Below are 18,341 nucleotides of genomic sequence, written 5' to 3'. Positions count from 1 at the left end.
CCGGGGGTCCTCCCTGAGGTGTTGGTTCTCCACCAGCCGAGTCGGGGTCGCCGGGTGCAGTGTTGCAAGTCTCACGCTTCTTGAGGGGAGATTGCAGGGTCTTTAAAGCTGCTCCTTGAAACAAAGTTGCAGTCTTTTTGGAGCAGGTCCGCTGTCCTCGGGAGTTTCTGGTCTTTTTCGAAGCAGGGCAGTCCTCAGAGGATTCAGAGGTCGCTGGTCCCTTGGAAGGCGTCGCTGGAGCAGAGTTCTTTGGAAGGCAGGAGACAGGCCGGTGAGTTTCTGGAGCCAAGGCAGTTGTCGTCTTCTGGTCTTCCTCTGCAGGGGTTTTCAGCTAGGCAGTCCTTCTTCTTGTAGTTGCAGGAATCTAATTTTCTAGGGTTCAGGGTAGCCCTTAAATACTAAATTTAAGGGCGTGTTTAGGTCTGGGGGGTTAGTAGCCAATGGCTACTAGCCCCGAGGATGGGTACACCCTCTTTGTGCCTCCTCCCAAGGGGAGGGGGTCACAATCCTAACCCTATTGGGGGAATCCTCCATCTGCAAGATGGAGGATTTCTAAAAGTTAGAGTCACCTCAGCTCAGGACACCTTAGGGGCTGTCCTGACTGGCCAGTGACTCCTCCTTGTTGCTTTCTTTGTTCCCTCCAGCCTTGCCGCCAAAAGTGGGGGCCGTGGCCGGAGGGGGCGGGCAACTCCACTAAGCTGGAGTGCCCTGCTGGGCTGTGACAAAGGGGTGAGCCTTTGAGGCTCACCGCCAGGTGTTACAGCTCCTGCCTGGGGGAGGTGTTAGCATCTCCACCCAGTGCAGGCTTTGTTACTGGCCTCAGAGTGACAAAGGCACTCTCCCCATGGGGCCAGCAACATGTCTCTAGTGTGGCAGGCTGCTGGAACTAGTCAGCCTACACAGACAGTCGGTTAAGTTTCAGGGGGCACCTCTAAGGTGCCCTCTGGGGTGTATTTTGCAATAAAATGTACACTGGCATCAGTGTGCATTTATTGTGCTGAGAAGTTTGATACCAAACTTCCCAGTTTTCAGTGTAGCCATTATGGTGCTGTGGAGTTCGTGTTTGACAAACTCCCAGACCATATACTCTTATGGCTACCCTGCACTTACAATGTCTAAGGTTTTGTTTAGACACTGTAGGGGTACCATGCTCATGCACTGGTACCCTCACCTATGGTATAGTGCACCCTGCCTTAGGGCTGTAAGGCCTGCTAGAGGGGTGTCTTACCTATACTGCATAGGCAGTGAGAGGCTGGCATGGCACCCTGAGGGGAGTGCCATGTCGACTTACTCGTTTTGTCCTCACTAGCACACACAAGCTGGCAAGCAGTGTGTCTGTGCTGAGTGAGAGGTCTCCAGGGTGGCATAAGACATGCTGCAGCCCTTAGAGACCTTCCTTGGCATCAGGGCCCTTGGTACTAGAAGTACCAGTTACAAGGGACTTATCTGGATGCCAGGGTCTGCCAATTGTGGATACAAAAGTACAGGTTAGGGAAAGAACACTGGTGCTGGGGCCTGGTTAGCAGGCCTCAGCACACTTTCAATTGTAAACATAGCATCAGCAAAGGCAAAAAGTCAGGGGGCAACCATGCCAAGGAGGCATTTCCTTACACCTCTAGAGAATCCTGGCTTCTAGACACTGCTTACACTACACTCATAGGGGATACCTGGACCTGGTATAAGGTGCAAGTACCCACCACACACCAAGCCAGCTTCCTACCACACTGGACTATCCATCTAGCTAATCCATTCTTTGAAACTGGATTACCTTTGTGAGGCATTGAAAAAGCTACAAAGAGTTGTTTTGATTTTCTAAAACCTTTTGTCCTGTCAATGTAATCCATAACAGCTCTTTTAACATCTGGTGTATGGACAGCTGTTTCAGCAACTGAGTCTGGCTGTGGGAAAAAGACAGGCAACTCAACTGATTGATTAATGTGAAATGGTGAAACTACTTTAGGTAGGAATTTAGGATTTACCCCAAGAAATGGTTCCTCAAGTGAACGCTTGTATTTCACTTACTCTTCTTATGAAGTTATAGCTACCAAAAAAACAACTTTCCATGAAAGAAATTGCAAAGAACAGGACTGCGTGGGTTCAAATGGTGGACCCATAAGTTTAGTAAGGACAATGTTAAGGTTCCATACTGGAGCTGTAGGAACCCTAGGTGGAATACCTCTTAAATCCTTCCATAAATGCCTTAATAGGAATTCAAAACAAAGAAATAGGTGGTCTGTTTTGGAGATAAGCAGCTATAGGTACTAAGTGAAGTCTAATAGAGGAGTATGCTAACTTTGCCTTTTGTAAATGTAGCAAGTAACAATGTCTTGTACTGTTGGTTTAAGTGGACCAATGTTTTTAGGTTGACAGTAATGTACAAAACATTTCCATTTAGCAGCAGAACACTGTCTAGTTGTAGGTCTGCGTGCCTCTTTAAGAATGTCAATACATTCAGAAGGAAGTTGTAAATACCCCAGCTCTATGACTTCAGGAGCCATATTGCACGATTGAGTGTTTTGGGGTCTGGATGTCGGATTTAACCTCTCTTTTGAGTCAAAAGGTCTGGTCTGTTGGGAAGTTTGTGATGGGGAACCACAGACAGATCAAATAGTGTTGTGTATGAAGGTCGACTTCCCCCATGTGGGAGCTACAAGGATCATGGTAAGTGAGGTTTGTTTCAATTTGCAGCCCAGGAATGGTATGAATGGGAGAGGTGGAAAAGCGTAAGCAAGTATCCCTGACATATTCATCCATAGAGCATTGCCCTTGGACTGAGGGTGTGGGTACCTGGACGTGAAGTTTTGGCATTTTGAGTTTTTTGCGGTGGCTAAGAGATCTATTTCTGGTGTTCCCCAGAGGAGGAAGTATTGGTGAAGTACTTGTAGGTACATTTCCCATTCGTGGACTTGTTGCTGTGTCCTGCTTAATGGTCTGCAAACTCATGGTCTATCCCTGGATGATGTTCTGCCAGTACTTGAATGTGATTGTGAATCTCCCACTTCCAAATTGCCTGAGCTAGAAGGGACAATTCAGATGAGTGTGCCGCCCCCGTAGTTGTCATGTTGTCTGTACGTACTAACACCACTTTGGGAGATGCGTTTCAGTAATGCCTTGAGTGATAGGAAGACTGCTAGCAACTCAAAATAGTTAAAGTGATAAGTCTGTTGAAAGGGATCCCAATTCTGTTGTATGGCAATGTTGCTGAGGTGGGCTCCCCAACCATTCTGTGATGCATCTGCTGTGAGAGTGATCTGACGCACAGGGTCCTGAAAGAGCTGCCCTTTTGAGAGGTTGGTGGGATTCCATTGTTGCAGAACGCAATGAGTCTGGCGATCCAACAATGCTAGATCCTGAAGATGACCCTGTGACTGAGACCACTAACGTGACGGGCACTGCTGTAGTAGATGCATGTGTAGTATTGCATGGGGGAACGACTGCAATGCAGGAGGCCATCATCCCCAATAGTTGCATCACTAGTTTTACTGTGCAAGTATGATTTTCCTGTAATTGAACCAGGAGCTTTTGAAAAGCCTGAATCCTTACTCGATTTGGGTATGCCAATGCTGAATGAAAATTGAGAATTGCTCCCAGATAAAGTTGTATTTGTGAAGGTTGGAGATGGGATTTGAGATAGTTTATTGTAAATCCCAAACTGTGTAGAAGATTTACAGTGTCTCGAGTATGCTGCCAGCCTTTTTGATTGGTATTGGCTTTTATGAGCCAATCGTCCAAGCATGGTAGGATTTGAATGTGTTGCCTTCCGAGAAATGCAGTTACTTCAGCTAAGCATTTTGTGAACACCCTTTGGGCTGTTATCCCGAATGGTAGTACCTCTTCTTTTAAGAGAGCGAGATGGTCGTGTGAGGGTTTGTGAAAACGAGGAGGTATATTTGGTGGAGTGGAAATGAGTTCTAGACAATAACCACTTTGGCGGATTGAAAGAACCCGCTGGTTTGTGGTGATATTGTACCATTGTAGATAAAAGTTTGCCAGTCTTCTTCCACAGGAGATGTATGGCCTAAAGGGATTTGTGAAGTCACTGTTTTGTATTGAAGGGAGGTCCTCTAGAGGCGGATGCTTTGCCTCTACTTCTATTATTTGTGCCTCTGTAAGGTCCTCTAAAGGAACCACCGTTATCGAAATGTGTTCCTTGCTTTTGTTGGAGGTAGACGGTTCAGTGGTTGAGGTAGTTAATAAGGCGCCCATAGCTTTAGCTGTCTGAGTCCTTTTTTCACGTTTCAAACAGTGGTAGCTACCTCTGGGACAAATAAATGCTCCTTGTCAAAAGGCATGTTCAAGACTGCTTATTGTATCTCCGGTTTTAATCCTGAACACCATAAAAACACATGCCTTCTTATAAGAATGCTAGTGTTCACAACATGTGCAGCTGTGTCAGCAGCACCAAACAGCACATCTGATGTAATTATTGGAGATGGCTTGCCCTTCTGCAACTATCTCTTGTCCTCTTTTTTCATACTCCTGTGGAAGATGTTGCAATAACTCCTCCAATTCATCCCAGTGGGCCCAGTCATACCTCGCTAGGAGTGCTGGAGAATGTGCAATTCTCGAATGATTTGAAACTTGAGCAGCTGCTCGATTCCCCACTGCATTCATTTTTTTGTGCTCCTTATCTGGAGGAAGAGCAATCCCTGCGGACTGACTGTTAGCCCTCTTTCATGCTGCACTTACCACTACAGAGTCTGGTGGCAGTTGCATTTTTATGAAAATTGGATCAGAGGGAGAGATGGAGAGAGGGAGAGAGGGAGAGGAAAAGGGGTGTGTGTCGAAACGAAAATACTCTTCAATTGGGTCTGTATGAATTAGCAAATTATTATACGCTGCTGCTTTTGCAATAACACAATTGTATGCAGTCGTATCCTCAGGGGGAGAAGATCTTGCTGGATAAAGGTCAGGGTCATTAGGGAGAATGGGATCTGGGTCGCATAGATTCCAGATATCCACATCTTGTGGAACATCACTTAAATCATCTCTATTAGGTGGTGATGATGATGATGATGAGGAGGATGATGCTTGTGGAGAAAACTGTGGGTGAATAAAGGATGTAGGTGATTGTGGTGGTGGGGGGTGGAGGGAAGTGCAAAAGAATTAGGTAGCGAAGGTTGTTCTGGAAACTTGTCTTTCTTTGAAGACGTTTTTTAGGGGGAGGCACAGTGTCTAATGTTTCTTGGAATGCAAGTCTGCTTTTGATTGGAATAGGAGGAGAAGCCATTCTTCCTGTTCCTTTTTATATGTGAATTTTGTGCTGTCTAGCATCCATCACTTCCAGGATAGTCTCTACACAAGATGTGTCCTCAGAGGAAACTATACCATCTTTGCCTACTTTAGTTTTCGCCTTCAAACTCTTCGGGACTGAATGCTTTTTGTGAGCCGAAACCGCTGGCTCCGAAGTAGATGGCAATAGTTTCTTCGGCTCCGAAATGGTCAATTCCAATTTTCGACATGATCCTGAAACAGATTGGGATGATGATGTCTGTTTGGTCGGTGCCGAAGGCATTTTGGTCTTTGTTAATTTTGATGCCGAATCAGAGGGTGGGGCATCCAAATGTATTTTTTAGATGCTACCATGGCCTGAGGGCAGTGGAGGACGGACAACCAATTTAGAAGTCTCCTGCGTTGCTGGAATGGATTGACTCTCAATGTCTGAATCTTGGTCTGACTTGGAGTCTCGACCCAAAAGGGCTGCCTTGTATCCAATTTCTTCCTGCACGTGCTCTTTTCCGAAGATGTTGGGTGTGTCATCTGTTTTCAATGTCATTTGTAATAGACATGCTCTTGGGTCCCGGAGGGTCTACTTGGATCGAAAAGACCTACAGGCATCGCAGGTCTCCTTCTTTGTGTTACAGGAACTGGTACCAATTACACACCAAGTGTTGATCCGTGTACGGAACCTTGGAGTGACATTTGGGGCAGAACCAAGATGGAGTACATTCCATTAGCCTATCATTCTCCGACTACAGTTATCGAAGTGGGCCCAAGAAGGGCGTGGATGCCCCAGAGGGCGTTAAATCGAACCGGATGATAAAATTCAGATCAATAGTAAAAGTATGGTATACGTGATCAAAAACTATACAGATGTTGATAGAAAGATGGAATATAAAGTTCAAAAGATACCAGACCGAGATTTACCGGAGCGAGAGGAAACACGTCCGAACCCAACAGCGGAGAGAAAACAATCTAACAAAGGACTCGATGCCCATGCACACCATCAGTGAGAGGAGGAGTGACTCAAAAAGATTCTTGGAAGAAAAACAACTTGTAACACTCCAAGCCCAAGACTAGATGGTGGACTAATGCAAAGCATGTGTACCTAGACGTATACATGCCAGCAAACAAATATTTCAAAGAAAGAGAACTAAAATACAAGACTATTGGGTACTTTCTGATAATCAACCATTTAGAATACAAAAGAACATGGTCAACTACGGATAGATAAATAGAATTTATGAAGACGTTTTGCATAAACCCCTCTGAAATGTATACATTTATAATTATGATGGTGTTACTCAGATAAAAGCTACATGAGGGACAAATAACAGATTAGATCAAATTAGCTGAATGACGAGTCAGGCGACTACATGGTTGTTACAGAGAAATGAGAAATTGTTTCTAGTCTAAATAGAAGAAAATAAAAAAAATAACAAATCTGAAAGATTATATGAAGTGTTAGAAACTCCCATAAATCAAAACTAAGTTTGGTGATGGAACTTTAAACAGAGAAGGAAACAAATAAAAAAAATGACATCGTCCATTATTAAGATCGTAACAACCTGAAATATGTGACCCATGTCAGAACAACAACATATGAGGAAACAAAACATTAAAAAACCTCCACTCATCTTTCGTGCTACGAGCATAACACATACATCAACAGATGATTTTAGTAATTGCCCATAGGCACTCCATGTACCTTTATCACTTGCTGTCATACATAAAAATCTGCTTTGAAATTCAAATAATTGGTGAAGAAGCAAACTACTCGGTTCTTTTCAGGTCATACATACTCGATAGGTGTTAAATGGCTGGAGATCCTTTAAGAGCATGTCTTTTGCTGGGCCTGTGCTATAGCAACACTTGCTATCAGCATACTTTAGAAAGGCTTCTTTCGCGGTATCTTCAGAAATGGAGGTGATGCTGAAAAGAGTCAATAAAAGTTCATTTAATTGCTTGCTGTTGAGTTAGTTGTTTTGCAAACCCTGTTCTGGATTCCTCTCTGCATCTACAACCAGTGCATTTCCACCGAAAGACAGTTGTAGAAGGATCAACGCTACCCCAGAAGCTGCTGTTATTTAGTGGTTTTAGATCTATTTCATCTATCATTTTCAACACAAGTTTTTAACAACTATATTAGTAACACTTCAATGTGAAATAGAGTAGGAAGGGATGCTCGGACCAAGATTTGGTCAAAGGACAGAGAGTACTTTGTTCAAGCTGAGCCAAAATAAATCAACAAATATTTTATAGCGATGGTTAAAACTACTTGAACTATGACTGATGTATTATGAACTAACTCTATTAGTCGCCAGTTGAACCCTGACACACTGGGCCACATTCAAAACAGGACTTTCGTAGAAGTCCAAGATCAACAGGCTCTATCTTATGTTTGGAGTAGATTTCAACTAAGGCTTCTAAAGCTCCTAGGGAAGAGCAATTGCAACCTGTAACAGTCTTAAAATTTCTAGGAACATTAATCCTCTGTAAGGAAATGCCTCCTTGGCATGGTTGCCCCCTGACTTTTTGCCTTTGCTGATGCTATGTTTACAATTGAAAGTGTGCTGAGGCCTGCTAACCAGGCCCCAGCACCAGTGTTCTTTCCCTAACCTGTACTTTTGTATCCACAATTGGCAGACCCTGGCATCCAGATAAGTCCCTTGTAACTGGTACTTCTAGTACCAAGGGCCCTGATGCCAAGGAAGGTCTCTAAGGGCTGCAGCATGTCTTATGCCACCCTGGAGACCTCTCACTCAGCACAGACACACTGCTTGCCAGCTTGTGTGTGCTAGTGAGGACAAAACGAGTAAGTCGACATGGCACTCCCCTCAGGGTGCCATGCCAGCCTCTCACTGCCTATGCAGTATAGGTAAGACACCCCTCTAGCAGGCCTTACAGCCCTAAGGCAGGGTGCACTATACCATAGGTGAGGGTACCAGTGCATGAGCATGGTACCCCTACAGTGTCTAAACAAAACCTTAGACATTGTAAGTGCAGGGTAGCCATAAGAGTATATGGCCTGGGAGTCTGTCAAACACGAACTCCACAGCACCATAATGGCTACACTGAAAACTGGGAAGTTTGGTATCAAACTTCTCAGCACAATAAATGCACACTGATGCCAGTGTACATTTTATTGCAAAATACACCCCAGAGGGCACCTTAGAGGTGCCCCCTGAAACTTAACTGACTGTCTGTGTAGGCTGACTAGTTCCAGCAGCCTCCCACACTAGAGACATGTTGCTGGCCCCATGGGGAGAGTGCCTTTGTCACTCTGAGGCCAGTAACAAAGCCTGCACTGGGTGGAGATGCTAACACCTCCCCCAGGCAGGAGCTGTGACACCTGGCGGTGAGCCTCAAAGGCTCACCCCTTTGTCACAGCCCAGCAGGGCACTCCAGCTTAGTGGAGTTGCCCGCCCCCTCCGGCCACGGCCCCCACTTTTGGCGGCAAGGCTGGAGGGAACAAAGAAAGCAACAAGGAGGAGTCACTGGCCAGTCAGGACAGCCCCTAAGGTGTCCTGAGCTGAGGTGACTAACTTTTAGAAATCCTCCATCTTGCAGATGGAGGATTCCCCCAATAGGGTTAGGATTGTGACCCCCTCCCCTTGGGAGAGGCACAAAGAGGGTGTACCCACCCTCAGGGCTAGTAGCCATTGGCTACTAACCCCCCAGACCTAAACACGCCCTTAAATTTAGTATTTAAGGGCTACCCTGAACCCTAGAAAATTAGATTCCTGCAACAACAAGAAGAAGGACTGCCTAGCTGAAAACCCCTGCAGAGGAAGACCAGAAGACAACAACTGCCTTGGCTCCAGAAACTCACCGGCCTGTCTCCTGCCTTCCAAAGAACTCTGCTCCAGCGACGCCTTCCAAAGGGACAAGCGACCTCTGAATCCTCTGAGGACTGCCCTGCTTCGACGACGACAAGAAACTCCAGAGGACAGCGGACCTGCTCCAAAAAGACTGCAACTTTATCCAAAGGAGCAGCTTTAAAGAACCCTGCAATCTCCCCGCAAGAAGCGTGAGACTTGCAACACTGCACCCGGCGACCCCGACTCGGCTGGTGGAGAACCAACACCTCAGGGAGGACCCCCGGACTACTCTACGACTGCGAGTACCAAAACCTGTCCCCCCTGAGCCCCCACAGCGCCGCCTGCAGAGGGAATCCCGAGGCTTCCCCTGACCGCGACTCTCTGAAACCTAAGTCCCGACGCCTGGAAAAGACCCTGCACCCGCAGCCCCCAGGACCTGAAGGACCGGACTTTCACTGCAGACGTGACCCCCAGGAGTCCCTCTCCCTTGCCCAAGTGGAGGTTTCCCCGAGGAAGCCCCCCTTGCCTGCCTGCAGCGCTGAAGAGATCCGTTGATCTCTCATAGACTAACATTGCGAACCCGACGCTTGTTTCTACACTGCACCCGGCCGCCCCCGCGCTGCTGAGGGTGAAATTTCTGTGTGGGCTTGTGTCCCCTCCGGTGCCCTACAAAACCCCCCTGGTCTGCCCTCCGAAGACGCGGGTACTTACCTGCAAGCAGACCGGAACCGGGGCACCCCCTTCTCTCCATTCTAGCCTATGCGTTTTGGGCACCACTTTGAACTCTGCACCTGACCGGCCCTGAGCTGCTGGTGTGGTGACTTTGGGGTTGCTCTGAACCCCCAACGGTGGGCTACCTTGGACCAAGAACTGAACCCTGTAAGTGTCTTACTTACCTGGTAAAACTAACAAAAACTTACCTCCCCCAGGAACTGTGAAAATTGCACTAAGTGTCCACTTTTGAAATAGCTATTTGTCAATAACTTGAAAAGTATACATGCAATTGAAATGATTCAAAGTTCCTAATGTACTTACCTGCAATACCTTTCAAACAAGATATTACATGTTAAATTTGAACCTGTGGTTCTTAAAATAAACTAAGAAAAGATATTTTTCTATAACAAAACCTATTGGCTGGATTTGTCTCTGAGTGTGTGTACCTCATTTATTGTCTATGTGTATGTACAACAAATGCTTAACACTACTCCTTGGATAAGCCTACTGCTCGACCACACTACCACAAAATAGAGCATTAGTATTATCTATTTCTACCACTATTTTACCTCTAAGGGGAACCCTTGGACTCTGTGCATGCTATTCCTTACTTTGAAATAGCACATACAGAGCCAACTTCCTACATCCTCCTTTATACTTAGGATTCCAGCGAGGTGGACAATGTGCTCAAGAATGGCAGAAATATGCATCTCTATATTCAACATTATGCACCAACATTATGCACCAACATTTGCCCTATACTTCAATTAAATGTCGGGGTTTTCCCAATTTCGTCCCTACCCTGGAAACAATTTCTCCAAAACATTTTGGAGGTGTCAGAAGATGGCTATGGAACATGCCTGCACATCCCCACAAACGTATATGTTTGTAGATAGTCCATATGTTTTGCACAACCACCACTTAAGCATACCTTCTGTCCTATCCCTCGTTGTAGAAAGTGTGTCAGGCTGCAACATGTTCAGCCATCCGAAGTACACTTTACAATCTTCAAATCCTACAATTGTGAACCTGTCAATCAGGATGTTCACCTTATAATTTGGAAGATGTTTGTACACTTAAATTCTCAAAACATTGAAAAACAGCTTTGACATCAAGTCTAATGGATAAAATTCTAAATGGTTACTCAGATTTCGCATCTTTCAAGCAAAAAAAATAAGTAATTAGCTTACCTGTCCTCACTTATGTGAGCAAGAAGAAAATAGAAGTGTCACATTAAAAACACGCCAGTGTGTCCTAGAAATTGTCGCCTTGGTTCACATTATTTAAACACCAGAAAAAATGATACTAGTAGAAAGGTGCAGGACTCAGAATTTGAGTCCCAGTAACATGCAATTATCTGATAACTTTAGCAAAGACCATCTACAGCCTTGAATCAAACATGTCACTAACTGCAAATTATAAGTGTCAGATTAGTTCAACCCAAGAGGTGTATAACATCTGTAATAAAGTAAAATATTTCACATAGGGTGCAAAATGCCTCCAAAATATCAGAGAAAGGAGCGGGCATAGACTATGGCATTTGACAAAAAGAAGTGGCTGACGACCATTGTTATTATGTTATGTTAATAAGAATATATTAATTTTCAGGGACCATCAGAAGGGGCGTCAAGATGGGCCAAACCCCTGCATGATGATCTCAGCTAACTCCTGAACCACTTGGTCGCTGCACCACGGCACAATTATGCAACTGTCACACAACCTTTCACCACAAAGGAAAGCACAGGGGAACAGTGCAACTGAAAGAGGGGTAGGACCAGATATGTAAACCCACGGGTGAAAGCTCTCTTTTGGGAAGGTGAGAATTACCCACATGATCCCATGTGGGCATCATATTCAGGTACAACATCAAGTGCATTTTTTTTCATTTAGTCATATACACTCTTCTTTTGTGGGACTCCGAATTGGAAGATGCTATATGACAATCCTAACACGACGAATCATCAATTAACAGGAAGCAATCAGTGGGAGTCGTGATTTCATACCCTGCCTTTGTGGACTTGCAAGGCCAGGACCTTGGTTGAAAGAATGAATCGGACATGACAAAATGGCAACCAGGACTGTGACCAGAAATCCGTGAAATTCCTGGTGTCCCCACTTGTTCTCAATATCAGTAGGTTTCTATAAATCAATCAGGGTTAGAATATATTGTAAATGTTACAGTACTGCTGTTTTAAACATCTTCTACAAGTCTGCTGCTTTTTATGTAAGAGAGAAAAACTTCATTCAAAACCGCATTAAACTTAACATCATCCATTCATTCATACAAGTAACACATGCAAGTACACAAAGTAGGCAACACAGGGCACATCAATAGCTCGTAACTGGGTCTGGTCAACCAAAAAGACCAGAACTAGAGGAGTAACACCATGGCCAGCCCAGAGTTGCTAATAGCAAAGCAAGCCGTATATATCACAATAACATGACAGATCCACCCTTACCTCCACTCTATGTTAGGAGCAGGGATGTTGCTCGGAGGGGCAGGAATCGGTGGGGGAGGAAGCCATATTCCGTCTACAAATAAAAGAAACAATTTAAGCAGGAAGAGGAAGAGGTCATTCAGAAACACACCCACGTGTAACAAACAGCTATAGCTGCCAACGAGCACGGCGAAGAGGCCGTCATCCCATCTTTCAGTATGAACACCCAGTGAGGCCCTCAGCACAGCACTGCACTGCACACTGAGCATCAGGCGGGAGCCACCGTCTGCATAGGAAAGAGCAGTGTCTTTTGGCAAAACTCCTAGGGCAGGTTTCCTTTCGTTTATTTTATGTGTTGTCCAAATATTGTTTTTAGCTCCGAGCCGAGAATTGGATAAAACATCACAGTAACAGCAGAAAACATGTTCCCCCCCCCCCCCCATTTGGACCAACGCAAAAATAAATAAATACAATATGCACGATTTAGGAACCAAGACTGCTCCCTTCTGGATTGGTTAATAATCTAAAATAGGGTCAGAATTTAACATTTTTTTACTTCATCGCAATAATGGCCTGGTACACTGATATTAGTAATATAGACCCAAGAAACAACGTGTTTGCAGTTTAGTAGGTTGGACATGTGGGCCAGTGGCGATGAGGCTGACAGGTTTCACTGTGTGATTGGGGGATCCCCGGCTACCAACCTTTACAGACCTGGATGTCATTTAGCTAGTAACCCAACCCTTGGTTTCACCCTTCTCTACCCCAGTGATTTACGTACTCTGTGAAAGTGGTCCATGGACTATTTACTAATGTACTGGTCAAAATACCTTTCCAGCTTTTCCTCCACTCTCGCTTCCCAGTATTTGTCTAAAGGTGGAGTAATCAACACCTCAGGAGGCAACCTATCCTCCACATTAAAACAAACTACCTACTTCTCCTCTATGCCTTTATCCTGGTGAAGAGGGGAATAAAAGGCATACCCTATACTGAACCCTTCTCCTTCTGAGGCACATTACCCTGGCATTAGCCCAGTGCATGCTTGACCCTTAGAATAAACAGGTTCCACCACTAGTGCCCAATTACCCAGTGGTCACATCTAAAATTAAATACTTGACCCTTATCACTGGGGTATTTAGCCAATGAAGCCCTTAGTGCACAGTTGGAGACATTCTGCGAGGGCAGCCCCTTACAAGTATGAGCAGGAGAAGCAATTATCCCTTCTTGACCCAACACCTTCCTAATACATGGGTCCTAGATAGTCTTTAGACAAAACTTTTCCTCGCTCCAGGGACTTCTCTTGCCATCAAAACCCAAACCCATAGTGGAGGGCCTGAAACTGATACGGGAAAGAATAGAAACTTAACAAAAAATGTGCAGTCAAGGTATCTGAAGGCCTGTCTCTACAATTATGTAACTGCAGTTAGCATCAGATAGTTCTAAAAGACTATCGTCCTCAAAAGGTCTGAAACAAGCAGTCCCTTAATACGCCAGGCAGACTCAAACACTGGCATGCTTTGAGCCTGCTGGAAAGAAGTTCCTAGACATGGTGTTTAAGAAACAGAACATCACTTTCAGAAAAGTATATGGAGCTCTTTATTCTGCCCCTTTTAGCTCAAGAAGATTTCAGATTAATTGCAATCACAAATTTTCCCCCTATTGAAGCTACTCCAGATGCATGCTGAGCAGATGCGTGCATTCCAGAGATCCCTCAGCATCAACCCATGAAAAAGAGAGAACCTCAAAAAGCAGAAGGCACAAGTCACATGAGGTTCTCCATGGTTACACCCAAAACAAAGGAAACTTCATCCTCATCCTGAAAAACACTTAAAAAGCTAAATCATTAGAGATTCTGGTATTATTCTGCAGTGAATGGGATAAGGAGTCTGTAAACCTGGGTTTGCCCTGCTAGACCTTATGCTTTGTACTGGCCACAAACACCAAAACAAAGTTAAATGTCAAAGTCACTGCTGTGGCCTCTTCCTGGCTATTCAAATTCCCATCACTGCACCCACATGGACAAAATAACCACCTGTTCCCAGATAAACCTCTTGTTAGAGTGCTTTTAAGATTCATCCAACACAATCAGAGCTCAGACGTACAAATAGTGAAGTGCCTTTTCAAGACTAAATAACCGAATGGCTTAGATACAGCAGCTGGATCACAGCTGCCTGTACCAATAAAAAGATGGATAATCATTGAAGGGAGAAGGCAGATGTGGGCATGAAACTAACTGACCAGAAAGAACACTCTCGCCTCAAACTCTGCATTGTTTGGATACAATGTACGGAAGGTGCAGGCCCAAGGACTCAAGATAATCCAGTGGTACATTTTCGAGTCTCTTATGACAATCAGGTGGCCTAAAGAAAACAAGAACTGGAAAACAAATCAAATGGAGAGAAGGCACTGTAGAATTTCTCTGGACATTTTCAATACTAGAGCACAACAAACCATGATTGCTGTACTTTCAGGCATCTTAGAAATTAGGACGCCTTTATCTATAGTCGTGGGACATCAGAGTTACTATGCATTACATTTTGTGGTTATGTTTACTTCTTTTAGTCCAGAATCAAATTATTGCACTCCAAACGTAATTAGGAAGCGGTCTGTCCCAGGGCCAAAATACTGGTGTACTGCAAAGTGAATAGCAAGAAGGTATTTGGCTCTCGGAGTACAAAGAGTGAGCAATCCATCCTTATTCTGGGAGGTGGAAAGTCAAACATGAAAAGCTTTTGGGAAAATACTATTTCGAAGTCAATTCTAACCACATTCTATCAAAATGAGCGCTCTGGACAAGAAGAAAAGGAATCTTCCAAGTTTAAACCCTTCTCCTGCTCATTTCCTTAGCCATTTCCGTTAAGACTGACGCTACTATTTTTTTCTGACTAAATATAGAGTTACAACACACTCAGTTATTCTGATGAGAGCAGAAAAACATGCTAGAAGTAGTTTCATTACGGCATGCAAACAATCAGATATAAAAATGCAATTTGCCACTGGCATCATAAATTATGATACTCTGGAGACGGATGGTGTAATACCATAATTCCTCTTGGCCAAAAACAATAGAACAGGAACTGAATCCTACCTCCACCACCAACACCTTCATATCCAGGTACATTATCAAACATAAGATTAAGGGTCGGTACATTGACAGCCACTGCAACATTGGGTCCACCCATTCCAGCGGGTGGATATGGTCCTGGTGCTCCAATCACAGGCGGCATGTATTGTTCCAGTGCGGGTGGATATGGTACTTGGGCACCTACAAAGACAAAGAACATTTTTTAAAAAAAATAATAATAATTATCTTCTGCCTAGCAGTACCAAACTCCACAGCAATATCCATTTAAAAGGTCTGTCGTTTTTAAACTCAACAAGAAACACAAAGTAAAGCATTACATTCAGTGCTGGCGAGCTTCGACATAGCATACCGAACTGGTGCCAACAGTAGCAAATAATTAGAAAAAATAGATTTACCAGAACAGTTGCAAATATAGTCAGGAAAATGGAGCACTGCCAGTTACTAGCAATAGTATGGACCCTAACTGGAGACTCAAATTAAAAGTCAACCATAAAACGCCGTCACATATAAAAACACAGAAATCATATGGGGTGTGACTAAGTAATGGAGCCTAATGGCATGATCATAGAACGGCTAGAAGGAGAAAGTCCAACTAATAGTTGGTTGGTCCAGATACCTACACTGGTGAGAAGGGCCAATAAGCTATACAACGCATCTATTAGGCTTCTCTGCAAACACTAATTAGATTTAAATATGGTTTCACTAAGGGTCTGAGTGTAGTTCTCTTAAGGATGGGTTATTATGGTACATGGTTGTAAGGAAATGCCTCCTTGGCATGGTTACCCCCTGACTTTTTGCCTTTGCTGATGCTATGTTTTGAATTGAAAGTGTGCTGAGGCCTGCTAACCAGGCCCCAGCACCAGTGTTCTTTCCCTAACCTGTACTTTTGATTCCACAATTGGCCCACCCTGGCATCCAGATAAGTCCCTTGTAACTGGTACCTCTGGTACCAAGGGCCCTGATGCCAGGGAAGGTCTCTAAGGGCTGCAGCATGTATTATGCCACCCTAAGAGACCCCTCACTCAGCACAGACACACTGCTTACCAGCTTGTGTGTGCTAGTGAGAACAAAACGAGTAAGTCGACATGGCACTCCCCTCAGGGTGCCATGCCAGCCTCTCACTGCCTATGCAGTATAGGTAAGACACCCCTCTAGCAGGCCTTACAGCCCTAAGGCAGGGTGCACTATACCATAGGTGAGGGTACCAGTGCATGAGCACTGTGCCCCTACAGTGTCTAAGCAAAACCTTAGACATTGTAAGTGCAGGGTAGCCATAAGAGTATATGGTCTGGGAGTCTGTTTTACACGAACTCCACAGCACTATAATGGCTACACTGAAAACTGGGAAGTTTGGTATCAAACTTCTCAGCACAATAAATGCACACTGATGCCAGTGTACATTTTATTGTAAAATACACCACAGAGGGCACCTTAGAGGTGCCCCCTGAAACTTAACCGACTATCTGTGTAGGCTGACTGGTTCCAGCAGCCTGCCACACTAGAGACATGTTGCTGGCCCCATGGGGAGAGTGCCTTTGTCACTCTGAGGCCAGTAACAAAGCCTGCACTGGGTGGAGATGCTAACACCTCCCCCAGGCAGGAGCTGTAACACCTGGCGGTGAGCCTCAAAGGCTCACCCCTTTGTCACAGCCCCGCAGGACACTCCAGCTAGTGGAGTTGCCCGCCCCCTCCGGCCCCGGCCCCCACTTTTGGCGGCAAGGCCGGAGAAAATAATGAGAACAACAAGGAGGAGTCACTGGCCAGTCAGGACAGCCCCTAAGGTGTCCTGAGCTGAGGTGACTAACTTTTAGAAATCCTCCATCTTGCAGATGGAGGATTCCCCCAATAGGATTAGGGATGTGACCCCCTCCCCTTGGGAGGAGGCACAAAGAGGGTGTACCCACCCTCAGGGCTAGTAGCCATTGGCTACTAACCCCCCAGACCTAAACACGCCCTTAAATTTAGTATTTAAGGGCTTCCCTCAACCTAAAAAGTCAGATTCCTGCAACTACAAGAAGAAGGACTGCCGAGCTGACAAACCCCTGCAGAGGAAGAACAGAAGACACCAACTGCCTTGGCCCCAGACTTACCGGCCTGTCTCCTGCCTTCCAAAGAAACCTGCTCCAGCGACGCTTTCCAAGGGACCAGCGACCTCTGAATCCTCTGAGGACTGCCCTGCTTCGAAAAAGACAAGAAACTCCAGAGGACAGCGGCACTGCTCCAAAAGAACTGCAACTTTGTTACAAGGAGCAGATTTAAAGACCCCTGCAATTCCCCGCAAGAAGCGTGAGACTTGCAACCCTGCACCCGGCGACCCCGACTCGACGGGTGGAGAACAACCAACTCAGGGAGGACCCTCCGGCGACTCTACGACTGTGAGTAACCAAAGTTGTCCCCCCTGAGCCCCCACAGCGACGCCTGCAGAGGGAATCCCCAGGCTCCCCCCTGACCGCGACTGTCTGAACTCCATTTCCAGACGGCTGGAAAAGACCCTGCACCCGCAGCCCCCAGCCCCTAAAGAAACAGAACTTCTGTGCAGGAGTGACCCCCAGGAGGCCCTCTCCCTGGCCCAAGTGGTGGCTACCCAGAGGAGCCCCCCCCTTGCCTGCATCGCTGAAGAGACCCCTTGGTCTCCCATTGAAACCTGAAGGAAACCCGACGCGTGTTTGAACACTGCACCCGGCCGCCCCCGCGCTGCTGAGGGTTTACTTTCTGTGCTACTTTGTGTCCCCCCCGGTGCCCTACAAAACCCCCCTGGTCTGCCCTCCGAAGACGCGGGTACTTACCTGCTGGCAGACTGGAACCGGGGCACCCCCTTCTCTCCATTATAGCCTATGTGTTCTGGGCACCTCTTTGACCTTTGCACCTGACCGGCCCTGAGCTGCTGGTGTGATAACTTTGGGGTTGCTCTGAACCCCCAACGGTGGGCTACCTTGGACCAAAAACTGAGAACTGTAAGTGTCTTACTTACCTGTGAAAACTAACAATAACTTACCTCCCCCAGGAACTGTGAAAATTGCACAGTGTCCACTTTTAAAACAGCTTATTGTGTTTTATGTGAAA

At 45.6% G+C, this 18,341-nt stretch overlaps 1 protein-coding gene across 1 annotated transcript in view; it reads right to left on the bottom strand.

Moving 5' to 3' along the window:
• LOC138258979 (protein SSUH2 homolog) overlaps positions 1 to 18,341 on the bottom strand; it is a 257,887-nt gene that overhangs the window by 158,715 nt on the left and 80,831 nt on the right. Inside the window, exons 3-5 of the mRNA XM_069206339.1 lie at positions 15,282 to 15,458; positions 12,215 to 12,287; positions 7,023 to 7,152 (exon numbers count right to left, since the gene is read on the bottom strand). Coding sequence (XP_069062440.1) covers positions 7,023 to 7,152; positions 12,215 to 12,287; positions 15,282 to 15,458 — 380 coding nt within the window. The remainder of the gene's footprint in view (positions 1 to 7,022; positions 7,153 to 12,214; positions 12,288 to 15,281; positions 15,459 to 18,341) is intronic.

The sequence above is a fragment of the Pleurodeles waltl genome, chromosome 9 (assembly GCF_031143425.1).
Source record: "Pleurodeles waltl isolate 20211129_DDA chromosome 9, aPleWal1.hap1.20221129, whole genome shotgun sequence".
NCBI classification, from domain to species: domain Eukaryota; kingdom Metazoa; phylum Chordata; class Amphibia; order Caudata; family Salamandridae; genus Pleurodeles; species Pleurodeles waltl.
The sequence above is the reverse complement of the archived record's forward strand: the minus strand, read 5'-3'. Positions and strand labels throughout refer to the sequence as shown.